The following is a 22,071-nucleotide window of genomic DNA, read 5'->3' as shown; positions in this document are numbered from 1 at the left end:
CACATACTCAAGAAAGAGAGCTCGGATTGCTTACGTCATTTCACTCCTTACTGGTCGGGCTCGGGAGTGGGGCACAGCTATCTGGGAGGCAAGAGCTGAGTGTTCTAACAATTATCTGAACTTTAAAGAGGAGATGATACGGGTTTTTGATCGTTCAGTTTTTGGTAAGGATGCTTCTAGGGCCCTGGCTTCCCTATGTCAAGGTGATCGATCCATAACGGATTACTCTATAGAGTTTCGCACTCTTGCTGCCTCCAGTGACTGGAACGAGCCGGCGTTGCTCGCTCGTTTTCTGGAGGGACTCCACGCTGAGGTTAAAGATGAGATTCTCTCCCGGGAGGTTCCTTCCAGCGTGGACTCTTTGATTGCACTCGCCATCCGCATAGAACGACGGGTAGATCTTCGTCACCGAGCTCGTGGAAGAGAGCTCGCGTTAACGGTGTTCCCCCTCTCCGCATCTCAACCATCTCCTCCCTCCGGCTCAGAGACTGAGCCCATGCAGCTGGGAGGTATTCGCATCTCGACTAAGGAGAGGGAACGGAGGATCACCAACCGCCTTTGCCTCTATTGTGGTTCTGCTGGACATTTTGTCATTTCATGTCCAGTAAAAGCCAGAGCTCATCAGTAAGCGGAGGGCTACTGGTGAGCGCTACTACTCAGGTCTCTCCATCAAGATCCTGTACTACCTTGTCGGTCCATCTACGCTGGACCGGTTCGGCTGCTTCCTGCAGTGCCTTGATAGACTCTGGGGCTGAGGGTTGTTTTATGGACGAAGCATGGGCTCGGAAACATGACATTCCTCTCAGACAGTTAGGGAAGCCCACGCCCATGTTCGCCTTAGATGGTAGTCTTCTCCCCAGTATCAGATGTGAGACACTACCTTTAACCCTCACAGTATCTGGTAACCACAGTGAGACCATTTCCTTTTTGATTTTTCGTTCACCTTTTACACCTGTTGTTTTGGGTCATCCCTGGCTAGTATGTCATAATCCTTCTATTAATTGGTCTAGTAATTCTATCCTATCCTGGAACGTTTCTTGTCATGTGAAGTGTTTAATGTCTGCTATCCCTCCTGTTTCTTCTGTCCCCTCTTCTCAGGAGGAACCTGGTGATTTGACAGGAGTGCCGGAGGAATATCATGATCTGCGCACGGTCTTCAGTCGGTCCAGAGCCAACTCCCTTCCTCCTCACCGGTCGTATGATTGTAGTATTGATCTCCTTCCGGGGACCACTCCCCCTCGGGGTAGACCATACTCTCTGTCGGCTCCCGAACGTAAGGCTCTCGAGGATTATTTGTCTGTTTCTCTCGACGCCGGTACCGTGGTGCCTTCTTCCTCTCCCGCCGGAGCGGGGTTTTTTTTTTGTTAAGAAGAAGGACGGTACTCTGCGCCCCTGCGTGGATTATCGAGGGCTGAATGACATAACGGTTAAGAATCGTTATCCGCTTTCTCTTATGTCGTCAGCCTTCGAAATTCTGCAGGGAGCCAGGTTCTTTACTAAGTTGGACCTTCGTAACGCTTACCATCTCGTGCGCATCAGAGAGGGGGACGAGTGGAAAACGGCGTTTAACACTCCGTTAGGGCATTTTGAATACCGGGTTCTGCCGTTCGGTCTCGCTAATGCTCCAGCTGTCCTTCAGGCATTAGTTAATGATGTACTGAGAGACATGCTGAACATCTTTGTTTTCGTCTACCTTGACGATATCCTGATTTTTTTCACCGTCACTCGAGATTCATGTTCAGCACGTTCGACGTGTACTCCAGCGCCTTTTAGAGAATTGTCTCTACGTGAAGGCTGAGAAGTGCGCCTTTCATGTCTCCTCTGTCACATTTCTCGGTTCTGTTATTTCCGCTGAAGGCATTCAGATGGATCCCGCTAAGGTCCAGGCTGTCAGTGATTGGCCCGTTCCAAAGTCACGTGTCGAGTTGCAGCGCTTTCTAGGTTTCGCTAATTTCTATCGGCGTTTCATTCGTAATTTCGGTCAAGTTGCTGCCCCTCTCACAGCTCTTACTTCTGTCAAGACGTGCTTTAAGTGGTCCGGTTCCGCCCAGGGAGCTTTTGATCTCCTCAAGAAGCGTTTTACATCCGCTCCTATCCTTGTTACTCCTGACGTCACTAAACAATTCATTGTCGAGGTTGACGCTTCAGAGGTGGGCGTGGGAGCCATTCTATCCCAGCGCTTCCATTCTGACGATAAGGTCCATCCTTGCGCTTATTTTTCTCATCGCCTGTCGCCATCGGAACGCAACTATGATGTGGGTAACTGCGAACTGCTCGCCATCCGCTTAGCCCTAGGCGAATGGCGACAGTGGTTGGAGGGGGCGACCGTTCCTTTGTCGTTTGGACTGACCATAAGAACCTTGAGTACATCCGTTCTGCTAAACGACTTAATGCACGTCAAGCTCGTTGGGCGTTGTTTTTCGCTCGTTTCGAGTTCGTGATTTCTTATCGCCCGGGTAATAAGAACACCAAGCCTGATGCCTTATCCCGTCTCTTTAGTTCTTCTGTGGCTTCTACGGACCCCGAGGGGATTCTCCCTGAAGGGCGTGTTGTCGGGTTGACTGTCTGGGGAATTGAGAGACAGGTAAAGCAAGCACTCACTCACACTGCGTCGCCGCGCGCTTGTCCTAGTAACCTTCTTTTCGTTCCTGTCTCTACTCGTCTGGCTGTTCTTCAGTGGGCTCACTCTGCCAAGTTAGCTGGCCACCCCGGCGTTCGGGGCACTCTTGCTTCTATTCGCCAGCGGTTTTGGTGGCCTACTCAGGAGCGTGACACGCGCCGTTTCGTGGCTGCTTGTTCGGACTGCGCGCAGACTAAGTCAGGTAACTCTCCTCCTGCCGGTCGTCTCAGACCGCTTCCCATTCCTTCTCGACCATGGTCTCACATCTCCTTAGACTTTATTACCGGTCTGCCTTCGTCTGCGGGGAAGACTGTGATTCTTACGGTTGTCGATAGGTTCTCTAAGGCGGCACATTTCATTCCCCTCGCTAAGCTTCCTTCCGCTAAGGAGACGGCACAAATCATCATTGAGAATGTGTTCAGAATTCATGGCCTTCCGTTAGACGCCGTTTCAGACAGAGGTCCGCAATTCACATCACAGTTTTGGAGGGAGTTCTGTCGTTTGATTGGTGCTTCCGTCAGTCTCTCTTCCGGTTTTCATCCCCAGTCTAACGGTCAAGCAGAAAGGGCCAATCAGACGATTGGTCGCATATTACGCAGCCTTTCTTTTAGAAACCCTGCGTCTTGGGCAGAACAGCTCCCCTGGGCAGAATACGCTCACAACTCGCTTCCTTCGTCTGCTACCGGGCTATCTCCGTTTCAGAGTAGTCTTGGGTACCAGCCTCCTCTGTTCTCGTCCCAGCTCGCCGAGTCCAGCGTTCCCTCCGCTCAGGCTTTTGTCCAACGTTGTGAGCGCACCTGGAGGAGGGTCAGGTCTGCACTTTGCCGTTACAGGGCGCAGACTGTGAGAGCCGCCAATAAACGTAGGATTAAGAGTCCTAGGTATTGTCGCGGTCAGAGAGTGTGGCTTTCCACTCGTAACCTTCCCCTTACGACAGCTTCTCGCAAGTTGACTCCGCGGTTCATTGGTCCGTTCCGTGTCTCTCAGGTCGTCAATCCTGTCGCTGTGCGACTGCTTCTTCCGCGACATCTTCGTCGTGTCCACCCTGTCTTCCATGTCTCCTGTGTCAAGCCTTTTCTTCGCGCCCCCGTTCGTCTTCCCTCCCCCCCCGTCCTTGTCGAGGGCGCACCTATTTACAAGGTACGGAAGATCATGGACATGCGTTCTCGGGGACGTGGTCACCAGTACTTAGTGGATTGGGAGGGTTACGGTCCTGAGGAGAGGAGTTGGGTTCCATCTCGGGACGTGCTGGACCGTTCGTTGATTGATGATTTCCTCCGTTGCCGCCAGGGTTCCTCCTCGAGTGCGCCAGGAGGCGCTCGGTGAGTGGGGGGGTACTGTCATGTTTTGTCATTGATTATCATGTCTTGTCTCTGTGCTTTCCTTCTATTCGTTTCCCTCTGCTGGTCTTATTAGGTTCTTTCCCTCTTTCTATTCCTCTCTCTCCCCCTCCCTCTCTCGCTCTCTCTCTCTATCGTTCCGTTCCTGCTCCCAGCTGTTCCTCATTCTCCTAACTACCTCATTTACTCTTCACACCTGTCCCCTATTTTGCCCTCTGATTAGAGTCCCTATTTCTCCCTCTGTTTTCCGCTTCTGTCCTTGTCAGATCCTTGCTTGATGTTCGCTGTTCTGTGTCCTTGTTCCGCCCTGTCGTGTTTTACCTTCTTCAGATGCTGCGTGTGAGCAGGTGTCAAAGTCAGCTACGGCCGGTGCCTTCCCGAAGCGACCTGCAGTCTGTGGTCGCGTCTCCAGTCATTCCTCTCTACTGACGAGTGGATTTCAGTTTTTCTGTTTTTGCATTAGGATTATCGCTTTTGTTTAAGACGTGAATAAAGACTCTGTTTCCGTTAAGTCGCTTTTGGGTCCTCATTCACCAGCATAACAAGAAACATATCTTAATCATGCAAAAAAAAGCATGCACCTCCTGTCAAAAAAATCTTTCTACCGTCTCTGGCTGTGGCCTACAGCAAAAACATTTCTATATTACGGGTTAGGGGCAGCAGGGTAGCCTAGTGGTTAGAGTGTTGGACTAGTAACCTGAAGGCCGTCATTGAAAATAAGAATTTGTTCTTAACTGACTTGCCTGGTTAAATAAAGGTAAAATAAAAAATAAAATAAAGGATCTGCTCCGGGCCTCCAGATTTTCACTTTATCACTTATAGTCGGGCAGTTGTGGATGGGTTATTGCTAATTGCAAGCGTGTGTGGGTGAACGAACAGCTGACCTGCTCACCCCCACCACGCGCGACAAGAAGTTCCCAAACTTTGTCCTCAGGACTCCAAGGGGTGCACATTTTGTTTTTTGCCCCAGCACTACACAGCCTAATCAAAAAAGGATCTAATGAACAAGCTTTGATCATTTTAATCAGCTGTGGTGTTAGGGCAAAAGCCAAATTGTGCACCTGGAGACCGAGTTTGGGAAATGCTGTGCAAGGGCATTGTGGACAGGGATGGCAGATGTGGGTGTAAGCATCTGCCTCTGATACCCAAAGGTTGCAAGTTCAAATCCAATGATAGAAAGTTGTTTTTGAGATTTTTGTTTTAAGTCTAACCCAAACTTTACCGGCTAAACGGCTAATTCTCAGATATAGTTAAGTAAACTATGTTAAAGGTAGTTTAACGTCTTCCAGTGTGAAGTAATTGGTAGCTTGGAAAACTATATTTTCAGGGTGGCTTCCTCAACACGGATTAAATGTCTTATCTACATAAAAAAAATCACACAACTTTTAGTTTAGCTTCTCTGTGAGCAGCAAGTTCATTTAAACATACTTAATGTACTAAATATACTAAACTACATACAGCAAATTGTCATTGTAAGCAAATGGACAATTTGCATTTCATGAAGTAAAATGTTAATTCACTTCCTGGATTGAAATGTGAGTTGACCCCAACCCTGACTCATGTACCAAGTGAACGTTAATGAAAATTAACAGAGGGCTTGGAATGGACACTGATGGGGTGGGATAGCATTGGCATGTCTCCAGTGGAGGATGTCTCCTTCTCGACAAATGACTGTAGTTGAATTTGTTGTTGTTGGAGCTGATGAATTATGGAGGTAATAACATGAGTCTGGACTCATGGAGGCTGGAGACAACACATGCCCGTGCACACACAGTGGCAAGTCCCATGACTCAGAAGAGAGCAAGCGAGGAGAGCAGACATTCCACCCTGGATGGCGACAGATTAAACACATTGTTTTGGGGTGAATTAGGGAGACACAGGTGTTCTTCAGACTCTTTAATTGCTGTCTGCCTGATTTCCTCATATATAGGCTCAAAGTGACATAACAAAGGAGCATAAGACTACATATTTAATGAGATGTAGACTGTAACGCTTCAGAGATATGTGATACGTATTTTGTAGATCAATTAATCAATCGATGAATCAATCAACCCCTCAATCAATCAACAAACCAATCAATTGAGGACCAGATACTTATCCTCCCTTATTTCTATTTGCAGTGCACAGATGGCTATACATTTGACATGGAACGACAAGAATGCAAAGGTAAGAGGTGCTTATCAACACTTTGTCAAATGTCCTTGTACGTTTCTGACTTAATGAATAGATTGATTAGTAGATGAATTGAATAGCACTATAGAAGAGATACGATCAGTTCTAGCAGTCACTGTACACATACCATACAGTATGTGTACACCAAGCATTTTGATGGTGGAGGTGGGGGTTTTCCTGGTACACTCATGCTGACTTGGTGGTGTTACACTCCGACCAGACCTGTGTTCAAATACTATTAGTTTTTTTCCAACCTGGAGTGACAGGTGGGTGGGATTACCACTTTTGGGGCTATTCCACTGGTGTCATTGCACCAGGCAAGCTCAATCAAGCGCATCTTAAGTAGTTGAAAGAAAATAAGCTGTGGCTTACTATATCCCAGGTCTGTCTCTGAATGCAGTCCTCCCTTTTTCAGACATCAACGAGTGTACCACGGTGCCCGACGCCTGCAAGGGCGGCATGAGGTGCATCAACCATTTCGGAGGCTACTTCTGCCTACCCCAGAATGCCCAGATCATCGTCAGTAATGGTGACGACGAGCCCACCGTGGCCCCTCTGGTGGAGGAACAGCGTCCTCTGGCACCCGCCCCTGCTCTGCCTGTCCGACGGGTCATCCAGAGCCCCTTCCAAAGCCAGGGCACCATGCAGTGTGCCGCAGGGTTTGTGGTGGACGAGCTCAACTACTGCCGTGGTAAGAGTAAGCCCACGCAACTTAACTTGGGTGTGTTTATTAGGATTAGGGCACGCTATAGTAAAATACAAATACCCTGATTCGTTATGGAAGTGTCCAGCATCATTTTAATCCTACATACAAAGATTCCATCACTCCCTGATGAACGTAATTTGAAGTATATAGGAATGGATCTGCCAAACAGTTTTTGACCAGAGGTGGATTCTTATAAGTGGACTGTAGTGCAGTGCAGTTATACAAACTCAGTACTAAGGCTACAGTACTCAGCATTGCAGGAGCCCCAATTTGAATGAGCAATCCCAGCAGGCAGATTTCCCTCTGGAGTACTACCAATGCTAGTTTATGAACAGATATTGAGGCAAAAGATAGCCATCACATATTGTCATTCAGTCAATTCAGGATTAATTCCAATTGGAATTCATTCAAATTGATTGCAGTCCCTTTTTAAGTTTAGAGCACTTTGTATGAAAACAGTTCTAGTGAAATTCCTTACTGGCACCGAAGATCTTACACTACATGTAGTCGTATTTTGTTAAGCCAATAACACAGTATATGAACAGTTTATGTGCTGTCTGCAGGTTATGAAGATGCATTGTGTTTGATCTGTAAAGTGGGGAACCACTTAACTTCCATTTAACCCTTTGCTCTCTTTCTTTGGATGATGGATTTGCAGCCGTCATTAAAGAATGTCCTCATTTGTCTCTGTGTGCGTGTGCATGCGTGTGCATGCATGTGTGTGTGGGTGCGTGTGTGTGTACATGCGTGTGGGTGCGTCCTCCAATCTCCTGTTGGCAAACGGTGCAAGATGTTAGTCAAGTTGCAACATGCCAAATCCTGGCAGTAGAGGGAAACAATTGCTGTTACATAAACCATTGAATCAACATGGGGCGACAGCCAAGCCGAGCTCATGGAAGGAAGGAGCTGGTCGCCAACAACACATTCCTGAAACATATTTTTTTCTAATTTAATCATATTGTTTCTTTCATCAGAGGGACTGTCCTTAAGTTGGAGTGATTCACAAACTTAAGGCAGACAGATTAGTGGTATGTACTGTACAGTATTATACAGTGTCAGATACAAAATCAAAATGATGCAACATCTCCAAAGAAAATGGCTTTAGTCATTTGCATTGATACTTTTCCAGTTTGTCATCACAGTCAAGACATACACTGTTACCAAGAAAGGTTATTGCAGTGTCTTGTTCTTACAACTGGTAAACATTTGCCACATGCTGACTGCGAGTCTGGTAACTAATGCTAATAAGACCGTGGCACTTAAAACCATTAATAAAAGTTCACAGGGCGGGATTTAACTCCAGCCTTAATTCTTTAATGTTTACAGATCTGGAAAGGTTTGAGCAGTGTAGTGGTATAGCTTCATCAAAATGCTTCCACCTTCCAGATAGGCAAACATTGAAGGGTTAGGGCCAAGAGGAAGGCATAGGGAGGGAATTAGGATTAGAGGCCGTGCTATTGTTATGTTGCACTGCTGAAGAAAGCAGGGCTGTGTGCATTAGGACTTACAGTAGCAAAAACGTTTTGCAATAGAAAACAAGTATTTCTTATTGGGTAAGTTCAGATAGTACCTCTCCATTTCACTCTGTTTCCGAAAGTTTTTTCCCACTACGTGCCTACTGAACACAGGATTCCTTTTCCAGGAAATGTGGGCATAAATAAACACTTTTGAATTGACCTCAGCATTTGATCTGTGGAGACAAACTTAAAATGAGTTCCTAAAAATGAGTGGCCAGTAAGATTGCTTTAGGTAACAATATCCCTGAGAGCCTGAGTATTCTACTGTTCAATCAATACATTGACTGTAAGGTTCAATAGAAACTCATTATTGAAGTGCCAAAGAGGAGACAACCAGCAGACACTGACTAGAGCCATCCTACATCTCATCCACCTCAGACATGGACAGATGTGTCCACCAAAAAAGTAGTCACAACATCACTGCATGTGCTTACTTATGGGCTTTAGTCTTTAGCATTTGATTTGGTCTGCGGCATATTCTTTCAGAAGCTTAGTTCCCTTGTTTACTCTCTTTCGTCATTTCAAAGGAAGAGCTGTTGCCCTTCTCAAAACAGTAGTTTATCATCCTGGATGTTTACATATTTGAAGTGGTGGGTGGGTGGGGGTGGGGGGGGGCTTCCCTCAGTAGTCCCCTTGCAATGAAGCATTTTGAACCTGACACCTTGATGGAATGAGAATATATAGGGGTGCTTGGCACAGCATTCTTGCAAAGACACAGGGGTCTTTGTAAACCAAGCTTTTTGTATGAACTGTTCTGGGGGCAGGTGGGGGACAATATGTGCATGCACTCTGTAGTGCGGTTGTATTTCAACGTTGTAGTTTTATCCAATTCTGGCAAGAAGTACTATATTTTAAGGTGTCATGTTCTTTGCACTCGTATTTCTGGCACAGTGTGTTAATTACACTTATGCTACATCAAACTCAAGTTTGATTTCAGGATTGGTTCACCTCTGTCAGCATGTCAACTTGTCACTGGTCTTAATATCTAGGGAAAAAAGGTTGCAGGGTGACAGTATCGTCACCTTTTCCCCTCATATATGCTGAGTGGAGGCCAGCTTTGATCATTAGAGCTATTCACCTCCCAATCCCACCAGCCAAAAGCAGGGTCAGCCGGGCTTTGTTAACTGGGAGTGTGTGTGTGTGTGTGTGTGTGTGTGTGTGTGTGTGTGTGTGTGTGTGTGTGTGTGTGTGTGTGTGTGTGTGTGTGTGTGTGTGTGTGTGTGTGTGTGTGTGTGTGTGTGTGTGTGTGTGTGTGTGTGTGTGTGTGGTTGAAAGGGGAACTTGTTTCCACAGACTTCCAGCCTCCAGGATGACATAATTCTCACCTTGTGTCCATCACTGTCGTCACAAAATTAGTTACATCAGCAGGGTAAGAGTAGGCTGGTCTCAGATCTGTTTGTGCTGTCAATGACCATAGGATTTGGCAATAAATACATCACAAACATATCTGGAAGCAGGCTAGGGTATGAGGGGAACGGTGCGTTGAGCCTTTGAGCTTTCTGAACAGACTCGGTGTTCTCTCCCACACGTCTAACATCTCCAAATATTTATAAAGCTCTTTTTACATCAGCCAATGTCAAAAAGTGCTGTACAGAAACCTAAAACCCCAAACAGCAAGCAATGCAGAAGTAGAAGCACGGTGGCAAGGAAAAACTCCCTAGAAAGGCCAGAAGCTAGGAAAGAACCTAGAGAGGAACCAGGCTCTGAGGGTTGGCCAGTCCTCTTCTGGCTGTGCTGATCTCCCCAGAAGAGGGGAGATCAGTGATTAAATCAATGGACAGATGAGACCAAGGCTGCTGATGCACGGAAATGGTTTCCCTGCTGGAGCGTGCCGGGGAGATTTGGGTTTGGGCACATACGGAGAAGGTGTTGACGGAGCGGACGATGTCGTGCGCCAAGGTTGGCCACCAGTACATAGCAGAGATGGATTGAATGGTGCGGGTGATACCTGGGTGTCCAGCGGCAAGGGATGTGTACGCCCAGGTCAACAGCCAATTCCTTACCTCTTTGGGAATGTAGCTGTGCTCCGGAGGGCAGCTAACAGGCGCGGGTTCCCTCTCCAGAGCCTGGCAGATGTCCACGTCTACATCCCAAAGCACGAGGACAACGATTTGGGTGGGCGGAATGATATGTGCACTCAGGACAGGAACCTCTCCCGAATCGTGGAGATGGGACAGGGCATCGGTTTTGATGTTTTTTGAACCTGGGAGGTATGACAGGGTGAAATTGAAATTAGTGAAGAAAAGGGCCCACCTTACTTGGTGCGGATTCAGCTGCCTCGCTGTCCATATGTACTCCAGGTTCCAATGGTCGGTGAGGATGAGAAATGTGTTCTTGGCACCCAGCCAGTGTCTCCACTCTAATGCCAACTTCACTCTGCAGGAGACTGTTTTTTAGAGTAGTATGCACATGTATACAACATTTTTGGGTTACCTTGGCGTTGTGACAGGACAGCCTCCACACCCACTTCTAAGATGTCCACCTCCACCACAAAGGGCAGCATAGGATCTCGGTGTTTCATGAACAGGGCCGAGGTGAAACGCCCCTTTGGTCGGTGAAAGGCGTCATCGGCTGCAGGACTCCACACCAACTTGCGGGGGTCACCCTTGAGGAGAGAAGTGAGAGGAGAGGCGATGGAGCTGAAGTTCTTAATCAAGCAGCAGTAGAAGTTGGGAAACCCCAAAAAACATTGTCCTTTTATGTTGGTTGGGACTGGCCCTGACCTTTCTGCCCGACCTTCCTTTCATCCATAACCACTCTCCATAACCGGGCTGATCCGGTATCCAAAGGAGACAGCGGCATGATGGAACTGGTACTTCTCCGCTTTGACGTACAGGTTGTTCTACAGGATGCGTCCCAGGACTACCCGGACGTGGGCGGTGTGATCTTCCAAGTTGGCCGAGTAGATCAGGATGTCGTCAATATACACGACCACATGACGCCCAAGCATGTCCCCGAACACCTTGTTCACGAATGCCTAGAACACCGACGGAGCATTGGCTAATCCATAAACCATCACCAACTACTCATAGTGCCCAGACATTGTGCTGAAGACCATTTTCCATTCATCCCCCTCCCGGATGTGGATCAGATTGTAGGCACGCCGCAGGTCCAGAGTAGTAAAAAACAGGGCCCCGTGGAGCTGTTCGATGGCAGCCGGCACCAACAGAAGAGGGTAGAGGTACTTGGTGGTGATGGAATTGAGACCTCTGTAGTCGATGCACAGACGTAGACCTCCCTCTTTTCTTGGCCACGAAGAAGAAGCCTGCCGTCGCAGGGAAGTGGATGGGTGGATGAAACCCTGTAGAGAGCCTCCTGGATGTACTCCTCCAATAGCCTTGGTTTCAACCACCGACAGCGGGTAGACAGTGAACAGAGTCTACTAGCAGGACAATGGAACAGTCCCAGGGGCTACGAATAGGGAGAGAGGTAACCTCCCGGAGATCCTGGTTTTCTCCGGGATGTTGGCCTGGAGGGCAACCACAGGAATCTCAACCAACATGGAATCACAGGGTAAGGGAAAGCAAGTCTTCCGATATCTGTGTGCCCAGGCGTTGATCTCCAACCTCGACCAGGAGATAATAATAATAATAATAATAATATATGCCATTTAGCAGACGGTGGGGTCGTGACGTTGGAGCCACGAGAGGCAGAGGATGACTTTGTGTACTGGTGCCTCGATGATGAGGAAGGGAAGGATTTCTCGGTGCAGGGGTCCCATGGTGATGATGAGTGGTGCTGTGATGTGGTGTGTCTGATTGTCCCAGTTCCCAGTGGTTGACTATGCAGTGCTTAAACCGGAAAAGGAGAGGAGAGGTGATGTTCAGGGAGGAGGCGAGGGCCTTGTCAAATCAAATCAAATGTTATTTGTCACATACACATGATTGGCAGATGTTAATGTGAGTGTAGCCTTGTGCTTCTAGTTCCGACCATACAGTAATATCTAACAAGTAATCTAACCTAACAATTTCACAACAACTACCTTATACACACAAGTGTAAAGGAATGAATAAGAATACATACATTGTACATAAATATATATGAATGAGTGATGGCCGAACAGCATAGGCAAGATGCAGCAGATGGTATAGAGTACAGTATATACATATGAGGTGAGTAAATGTAGGGTATGTAGACATTATATAAAGTGGCATTGTTTAAAGTGGCTAGTGATATTTATTACATACATTTTTCCATTATTAAAGTGGCTAGAGTTGAGTCAGTATGTTGGCAGCTGCCACTCAATGTTAGTGATGGGGCAGCAGGGTATCCTAGTGGTTAGAGTATTGGACTAGTAACCGAAAGGTTGCAAGTTCAAATCCCCGAGCTGACAAGGTACAAAATATGTCGTTCTGCCACTGAACAGGCAGTTAACCCACTGTTCCTAGGCCATCATTGAAAAGATCTCAAAAGAGCTGGCTAGGCAACCCCAGTTCCATCGGTGGCGACCCAGAGCCGATGCCACCATACCAACCAGAACGCCAGTACTCCCCGATACTTAATTTGTATGGCTGCTGCATTCTGTCACATGAGTTGACGCTGGAGAGACGAAGCAGGTACGGGGAGTAACATTTAATAAATAACGGACATAGAACGAGACAGGAACAGCGTCAGCATACAGAAAACAAAGACAAAAATAATCAATGCAGCTGTGGAGAACAGAGCTGGGGAACTGACAAATATAGGGGAGGAAATAAACAGGTGATAAATAAGTCCAGGTGAGTCCAATAATGCTGATGCGCGTGACGAGGGAAGGCAGGTGTGCGTGTTGGCAGGAGTGCGTGATACAAGGCAATCTGGCGCCCTCAAGCACCAGCGGGAGGGAAGAGCGGGAGGGAAGAGCGGGAGCAGACGTGACAAAACCAATACAGCCTGAAGACTGAGGCTTCTGAGGGCTAGATAAAGGGGAAGTAATCAAGGTACTGATGAAGTCCAGGTGTGCATAATGATCGGGAGCAGGTGTGCGTAATGATGGTTGCCAGAAGTGCGTAATGTGGGTTGCCAGGACCAGTGGTTAGTAGACCGGCGACATTGACCGCCGACGCGGGAGAGCGGGAGTAGGCGTGACAACTTTCCTGAGCATGTCTGCGTCAACCAAGGAGAACAAATCCATAGTGCCTTTGCATGGTAGGCACATATCATCAAACTTCTCATCAGGTCTTGCTTGACTGATACCAAGCCTAATGTTTTTTATCTTATCTCTCATCACATTTAGATGTGGAGAAAAGTTCAAATAAGTTTGCGGGGGTAGGATTTATCAGCCATCAATGGTCGAGAAGAGCGATCTCAAATTTTTCTGGTTATTAGTGATCAAGTTAGAAAAATTAGCACGTCTAGCATTTCTAATTGCCTTGTTATACAGTATGTGTCAAGTTGTTCTCTCAGAATATCATAATGGACCTGAAATTTTGACTTTTTCCACTTCTGCTCTGCCTTTGTGCAATTTTTCTTTTAATTTATTAGTCCCTCCTTGTCTTGCAGATGTGAACGAGTGTGAGGGGAGCAACCCCTGTCAGCACCAGTGCTACAACATCATGGGCTCCTTCATCTGCCAGTGTGAGCAGGGTTATGAGCTAGCCTCTAACCAAGCCTCCTGCCAAGGTACTGCAAGTCATTATTAGGAAGGTATTCCTAATGTTTGGTAATCTCTGTGTATATTTATCAGTACCTTAATGTATACTGACACAATTTCACAATCCCCCCACTCACACCTAATATTTTCTTTCCTGAGAAGTTTGTCAGCCTTCTCCTCTTTAAGGGTTGACTTTGTAATATTTATATATTTGTAGATATCGACGAATGCGCCTTCTCGAGTTACATGTGCCAGTGGCAGTGCGTGAATCAGCCTGGAGGATATGTCTGTGCCTGTCCCGAGGGATACCAGCTCCAAGGCAACCGAATGTGCCAAGGTAAATAGGCCTGTTTCAACTAGTATAATATCTAGCCTTCTCTTACACCAGCAGCAAGTCATACGTCATAATAATTAATCTCAATACCTGTTTACCTGAATCCCCAATGATAACTCATTGGCTTTAGGCCTAGATTTTTACTTGTATCTTGGTTAAAGTCAGTATTGACTTCATTAACAAACAGTACATGAGATAGAAATTATAGTTTCACATTTAGTTTTAAGCTATGCATTGCTTGTTTACAAAGACCTCAAGACAGTTGCACTAAGCTCAATCTATCTTAAGCTATTTTCTTATTGAAATTACCATTGATTACATTTTCTCTCCATTAACAGACATAGATGAGTGTGAAACAGGAAACAACTGCCGCGAGGACGAGATGTGTTGGAACTACTTTGGCGGTTTCCGCTGCTACCCCAGGAACCCTTGCCATGAGCCCTATGTGAAGACAGGAGAGGGGTGAGTATGGTCCGGTGAAATGCATGATGATGAGTAACCTTGACTGGGACCTGAAGTCTTTGCGGGCTAACACAGTATTGTGGGGTGAAGGAGACCCAGGTTCAAATCCAGTTGGTTACATAGTATACATAGTATGGACCCTTAAATGACCACATAGAGTGGCTGCATGACCTTTATTTGCTGACGGGATGATGTTTTGGGCTGGGGATGCTGTCAACGGAGGGGGTTATTTTTCTCTGCTCTGCTGACAAGTATTTTTCTACCTCATACAGGAGTAATAAAGGCCTAGTGCACTAATTTGGTTATTATTATTCATTTTTTATTAGTATTTATTTTTTAAATTGTGATTTATCAGGGGGTGCTGCAGCACCCTCAGCACCCCTACGTCCAGCGGCTATGGGTAGGCCTGATCACCGACAATGAGAGCCTATAGGGAAGAGGTCAACGACCTGGCAGTGCGGTATCAGGACAACAACCTCAACGTCTGCAAGACAAAGGAACTGATCGTGGAAACAAATGGCTGAGCATGCCTCCATTCACTGCTGTTGTTGAGCGTGTCAAGAGCTTCAAGTTCCTCGGTGTCCACATCACCAAGGATCCACACACACCAACAGTCTTGAAGAGGGCACAGCAATGCCTCTTCTTCCTCAGGAGGCTGAAAAGATTTTGGCATAGGCCCTCAGATCCTCAATGTTCTACAGCTGCACCATTGAGAGCATCTTGACTAGCTGCATCACTGCTTGGTATAGCAACTTCTTGGCATCTGACCGCATGGCGCTACAGAGGGTAATGCGTACAGCCCAGTACATCACTGGGGCCAAGGTCCATCCCATCCTGGACCTCTATACCAGGCGGTGTCAGAGGAAGTCCCATTTCTAGGGCCTATCTGCATTGACCCTTTTTGTACTAACTTTTTTTGACTCATCACATACAGTGCCATCAGAAAGTATTCACACCCCTTGACTTTTTCCACATTTTGTTGTGTTAGAACCTGAATTTAAAATTGATTTAAATTGAGACTTTTGGATCAATGGCTTACACACAATAACCCCATAATGTGAAAGTGGAATTGTTCTTCCAGATTTTTGCAAATTAATTACAAATAAAACTATTCAATGCCTTTGTTATGGCAAGCTTAAATATGTATGTTCAGGAGTAAAAATGTGCAAGTAACGTAGTAAGTTGCATGGACTCACTCTATATGCAATAATAGTGTTTAACATGATTTTTGAATTAGTACCTCATCTCTGTATCCCACATATACAACTTTCTGTAAGGTCCCTCAGTCGAGCAGTGAATTTCAAACATAGATTCAACCACAAAGACCAGGGAGGTTTTCCTATTGGTAGATGGATAAAATTAAAATTAAAATGCAGACATTTAATAACCCTTTGAGCATGGTGAAGTTATTAATTACACTTTGGATGGTGTATCAGTACACCCAGTCACTACAAAGTTACAGGCGTGCTTCCTAACTCAGTTGCCGCCAAAGGTGCTTTTACAAAGTATTGACTCGGGGGTGTGAATACTTGTGTAAATGAGATATTTCTGTATTTCATTTTCAATAAATTTGCAAACATTTCTAAAAACATGTTTTCACTTTGTTATTATGGGGTATTTGGGTGTAGATGGGTGAGAGAGAAAATATTTAATCAATTTTGAATTCAGGCTGTAAAACAACGAACTGTGGAATAAGTCAATGGGTATGAATACTTTCTGAAGGCCCTGTACACTGCTGCTAATGTTGATTATTTATCCCGTTGCCTTGTCACATTATTCCTAGTTATATGTACATATCTACCTCAGTTACCTCGTACCCAGCACATTGACTCGGTACTACCTGTGTATATAGCCAAGTCATTGTGTGTTTATTATTACTTTTATTAACTTGTGTTATTACTTTTCTATTATTTCTCTATTTCCTTTCTCTCTGCATTGTTGGGAGGTAATCTTTTCACTGTTACTCTACACCTGTTGTTTATGAAGCATGTGACAAATAACATTTGATTTGACTTTGAGGATTCCTTTCCCAGTGCACTAAACAACCTTACGTGTTACTTCACGCCAAAAAAAAATTACGCACTTGCTGCTCTCCCCTGCTCCCTCACTCAGCCTTTTATTCTCACTTGGCCTATACCTCAGAGGGATCAAACCAGTCTCAAAAATTAGGAGGATATGATCGACTGTTAAAATAAACTAGGAGTGGTGGGTGGAATCAGGCGCAGAGAGCAGGGTTCAGTAGATTGTCACATTTATTCACTGGCGCAACAAAACGGTCACTCCAACACACAGGGCGCATACAATTTACCAGCCCAAACAACAGGACCAAAATAGTCCGGAGAATAAAGACACGAAAAAAACACCATCCAACAGAGTAACAAAAAACAAGCCCGCACAAATACCCAGCAGGCCTAGAGCCCTTAACTAGCCTACAAACAAACACTAACACAAAACAGGTGTACCCAATTACCCAATAACCAGAAACAAACGGAAAGGGAATCGATGGCAGCTAATAGGCCGGCGACGACGACCGCCGAGCACCGCCCGAACAGGAAGAGGCACCATCTTCGGCGAGGTTCGTGACATCGACATGACGTATAAACTCATTTAGGTTAAGGTTAAGATTACATAATTGCAAATATAAGCAGGAGGCAGCCAGGCAGTGTAAGTGTTTTTTTCCCCTGCTTTTCAGTCAGTATCTAGGCTACAACATAAGTTACACACATTGGTGGGGAGTTACAGACAGCATGGACTACATGGATAAAAGGGTCAGCTAAAATTACCTCATAGCTAAAACAATATGTATTAAAGTGCTAAAATGACCATTTACACAAAACCACATCAATAAAAGTGTTAGCTAAAAAAAAACACATACTGTAGACAAAGCCACAAGGACGAGATTGATTGCTAAAATGACCACATAGCTAAAAACACATAGGCCACATGTATAAAAGCATCTGCTAACATGACCACATCCAATGGTTCTCTCTGTCTCTGCATGTCTGTAGGCGTTGCAGCTGCCAGTCGCCCACAATGTGCAGAAGCCTGCCGCCGTCCATCGTCTACAAGTACATGAGCATCTCGTCGGAGCGCTCCGTCCCAGCCGACATCTTCCAGATCCAGGCCACGAGCGTCTACCCTAACATGCACAACACCTTCAGGGTCAAGTCTGGCAACGAGGGAGGGGAGTTCTTCCTCAGGGTGAGCCCAGAGATGTTTCAGTCACTCACCAGGCATTAACATTACCATCATGTCAGATGGTGTCAGCATTTGTCACTTGCTTTTCTACCTAAGTAGTCGCGTAATTGAATGATCTCTCATCTACTGTGTTATTTAAACATTTAACATTACATTTACATTTAAGTCATTTAGCAGACGCTCTTATCCAGAGCGACTTACAAATTGGTGCATTCACCTTATGACATCCAGTGGAACAACCACTTTACAATAGTGCATCTAAATATTTTAAGGGGGGGGGGGGGGGTGAGAAGGATTACTTTATCCTATCCTAGGTATTCCTTAAAGAGGTGGGGTTTCAGGTGTCTCCGGAAGGTGGTGATTGACTCCGTGATTAAACACTTATTTGAAGTAGGGGGGTGGTTTCAGATGTTCTGGTTGCCCTTTGCTATTTAGGGAATATCGTGTGAGACAGTCCCTTTAATTAAATCTTTTGACTTCCCCTCATTGCGATCCCTTACCCTTAAATGGATAGCCCACACACATTTCCCACATACATAATTTATTATTGGATATCTAAAAAGTAGTTTGAAGCAAATAAAAAGTAGGTTCGAAGAACCTATACAAATTTTACCAGCAGTGGTGTGTTTCCATCAAACTGACTTCTTGCGACTAAAAAGCTGTGCGTAATGACGTAGTGCACATAAAAAGGTACTTAATTTACAGAATAAAAAACTGTTCAATATGTTTCCATCCCACTTTTAACTTTGTCGATAGTTTCGGCACAAAAAGTCATAAACAGCAAATGTGCTTTGTTCCAGCCAACAGCTGTACATAGTGCAGAGGATACATGATGAGATTATGGATAAGCGCAAGATCAGTTTTATATGTCAATTGGCAGCCAAGCACCGATAATCATGTTACCAGCATACAAATTAAGACCCTCAATATTTATTGGAAAGGAGCATCAAGTTCACTGTGAACTTTCACCACTCTGTAAAATGTATCATTACTTATTTAATCTGTAGTCTAATAAACTGCATTTTTTCCCCCAAGTTGTAGTAGAAGGACCATACAACATAGCACCGTGTGACTGCAAGTTTACTGTGACAAATGCGCAAAAAAGTGTTTACACTGCCATTTGCTATTTATCTATTTCACAGACATAAAAATGATCCACCCTAGTCTAGCGTATTTTGTTCTATCAACATTTTAGGAATGTTTATTGACAATTGCTTGTTTTTATCCAACAAGTGTAAAATAATGGTAGTGATAGAACCCTTATTAGCATCCTCAGAACATGCTAACCCAAATAATCCCTTTAACCTACCAGCGCTCCAGTAATGTCAGCGCCATGCTGGTGATGACCAAGCCGCTGACCGGACCACGGGAGCACTTGGTGGACCTGGAGATGGTCACCCACAACAATGCCCTCAACTACCGCTCCAGCTCTCTGCTCCGGCTCACCATCATCGTGGGACCCTATGCCTTCTAAGTTCCAGTTATAAATTGCTCTTAGGCACTGATCTTAGATCAGTTTACCTGTCCCCATATCTCATATTATCCATTAGTGGATAAAATGCTAAACTACTCAGCCCTCTTACTCCCTGCCAGACCCTCACAAGGCCTAACACTCTCTGTACTGCTTGGATTTAATAGAGATATCCACATACTCCATGCAAGGGTTTCCCATTCCTGGTCCTTGTCCTGTTTTGGCCAGTTTTCATTCAAATTGATGGCTGTATAAATTGTGATTGAATGTATATTGTCTAATCTGCTGGTTGAGCACTGGACTGGGTGAAATTGTTTTGTTTTAGCTCAAAGTGTGTATTCCTTTCTTAGAGAAGGAACCATTGGATAATTGTAGTGAAAACCAACACACACACACAGAGCACATACTGTAGAAGCAGGAGGGTGAAATAGCCAGGCCACAAAATAGTCATTTTATGCATCACTAGCTAACGATAACATTGTAAGAGCATAACGTGACTTAAATTGAACACAAGTCCTTCTTATTCATCCCTTGCTAAATGTATGTATTGCAGAGTAGTAGGAGTTCTCATTACATTGAAACATTTGTGAAATCTCAACCTTAGTCTAGTCAAGATGTGTTTTCCTGCAGAGAAATTACCAGTGTTTGAAATCACACTTGCCCTTTATCATCTTTTACCATAGTTGCCAAGTGAGGTTCACAATCACATCGTATCCCCTTTAAAGATCACTGATTTTGTTTGGAGAGCTTTTCACTTATGTAGTTGAAAAGAAATGTACAGTAATGCAATGTGATGTCACTATAAATACCAATTGTCTTTGAAAAGAGACATATCTGTTTCAGTTTTCTTGAAGAGAGATAATATCTTGGACGGACTTCGAGTTCCTGACCAAATTACGTGAGATTTTAGTTCTGGGTTAACCGAGATTAGAAGAGAGACAAAGGTACCTAAAACAGTCAAGCTTATTGGTGAAGTGTGATTTATTGGGTTACAATTATAGTGCGAGGACAGTGATGGAACAGTTTGCAATGTGTTGTAATCTAATGACATCCTTAACAAATAGAAATGTATGATCACGTCAACCCCCATCTGAGAGTTGCTAGGCAACCTCTGCCCGTTGGGAATAAAGCAATAACGCTTTTGGACGCAAAAATGATACTTTTCAGGAAATCATTGGCAGTGTTGTTTGGTCATATAGTCAGGGGAATTGTTGCTTAACATGTCTGTATGTGTGCCAGAGTGCCTTTTGATCCTGCACAGCATTTCCAGTCAACGATCTGCAACAAACAGTTAGGTCATTTCAACACAGAGTGCCTTTCATAAGGAGTCATGGTATTACAATTTGAGATATCTCGGGTTTTTAAGTAGAGGATTTGACTCCATGAGATTTTTGGAAATAAATGTCATGCTTGACAATCAACAGGGAAGCTCAATTCAATCAAAAGTTTTCCACGTCCAATAACATGCCATTTCAAATGTGTATGTACTATATATAGGTAGGTAGTGTAATTACAGTATTGCATTTCTCTATGGTTTTAACAGTCAATTTGAGCAAATGTCTGTTTGTAAAAAGTGTTAAGGAGGTAACAGTTGTAGACCTACCATAAATAACAATGCGTACCTACACTGTGGTTGCAATGTACCTGCCTATATAATATACCTATATAACTACCATGTAGATACATAGTTCTGGCAACAATATTATGTGGAACCACATGTGGCTACATATCAATTTGAAAATGATTTCTTGGGGTGATAATAAAATGTAATTAAAGACTGAAAATTGCCAATGAAAATGTCATATTTTGTAGGCAGGAAGTACACTTGTAGCTCTAATACACTGCTCAAAAAAATAAAGGCAACACTTAAACAACACAATGTAACTCCAAGTTAATCACACTTCTGTGAAATCAAACTGTCCACTTAGTAGGAAGCAACATTGATTGACAATACATTTCACATGCTGTTGTGCAAATGGAGTAGACAACAGGTGGAAATTATAGGCAATTAGCAAGACACCCCCAATAAAGGGATGGTTCTGCAGGTGGGGACCACAGACCACTTCTCAGTTGCTATGCTTCCTGGCTGATGTTTTGGTCACTTTTGAATGCTGGCAGTGCTTTCACTCTAGTGGTAGCATGAGACTGAGTCTACAATCTACACAAGTGGCTCAGGTAGTGCAGCTCATCCAGGATGGCACATCAATGCGAGCTGTGGCAAGAAGGTTTGCTGTGTCTGTCAGCGTAGTGTCCAGAGCATGGAGGCGCTACCAGGAGACAGGTCAGTACATCAAGAGACGTGGAGGAGGCCGTAGGAGGACAACAACCCAGCAGCAGGACCGCTACCTCCGCCTTTGTGCAAGGAGGAGCAGGAGGAGCACTGCCAGAGCCCTGCAAAATGACCTCCAGCAGGCCACAAATGTGCATGTGTCTGCTCAAACGGTCAGAAACAGACTCCATGAGGGTGGTATGAGGGCCCGACATCCACAGGTGGGGGTTGTGCTTACAGCCCAACACCGTGCAGGACGTTTGGCATTTGCCAGAGAACACCAAGATTGGCAAATTCGCCACTGGTGCCCTGTGCTCTCCACAGGTGAAAGCAGGTTCACACTGAGCACATGTGACAGACGTGACAGTCTGGAGACGCCATGGAGAACGTTCTGCTGCCTGCAACATCCT

At 45.1% G+C, this 22,071-nt stretch overlaps 1 protein-coding gene across 1 annotated transcript in view; it reads left to right on the top strand.

Moving 5' to 3' along the window:
* LOC124016531 (EGF-containing fibulin-like extracellular matrix protein 1) overlaps nucleotides 1-21,295 on the top strand; it is a 37,093-nt gene extending 15,798 nt beyond the window's left edge. The window contains exons 3-9 of the mRNA XM_046332115.1: nucleotides 6,081-6,126; nucleotides 6,548-6,823; nucleotides 13,837-13,956; nucleotides 14,145-14,264; nucleotides 14,600-14,723; nucleotides 17,732-17,924; nucleotides 19,234-21,295. Coding sequence (XP_046188071.1) covers nucleotides 6,081-6,126; nucleotides 6,548-6,823; nucleotides 13,837-13,956; nucleotides 14,145-14,264; nucleotides 14,600-14,723; nucleotides 17,732-17,924; nucleotides 19,234-19,395 — 1,041 coding nt within the window. The 3' untranslated portion in view covers nucleotides 19,396-21,295. The remainder of the gene's footprint in view (nucleotides 1-6,080; nucleotides 6,127-6,547; nucleotides 6,824-13,836; nucleotides 13,957-14,144; nucleotides 14,265-14,599; nucleotides 14,724-17,731; nucleotides 17,925-19,233) is intronic.
* Nucleotides 21,296-22,071: the final 776 nt, after the last annotated feature.

The sequence above is a fragment of the Oncorhynchus gorbuscha genome, linkage group LG26 (assembly GCF_021184085.1).
Source record: "Oncorhynchus gorbuscha isolate QuinsamMale2020 ecotype Even-year linkage group LG26, OgorEven_v1.0, whole genome shotgun sequence".
NCBI lineage: Eukaryota > Metazoa > Chordata > Actinopteri > Salmoniformes > Salmonidae > Oncorhynchus > Oncorhynchus gorbuscha.
The sequence above is the reverse complement of the archived record's forward strand: the minus strand, read 5'-3'. Positions and strand labels throughout refer to the sequence as shown.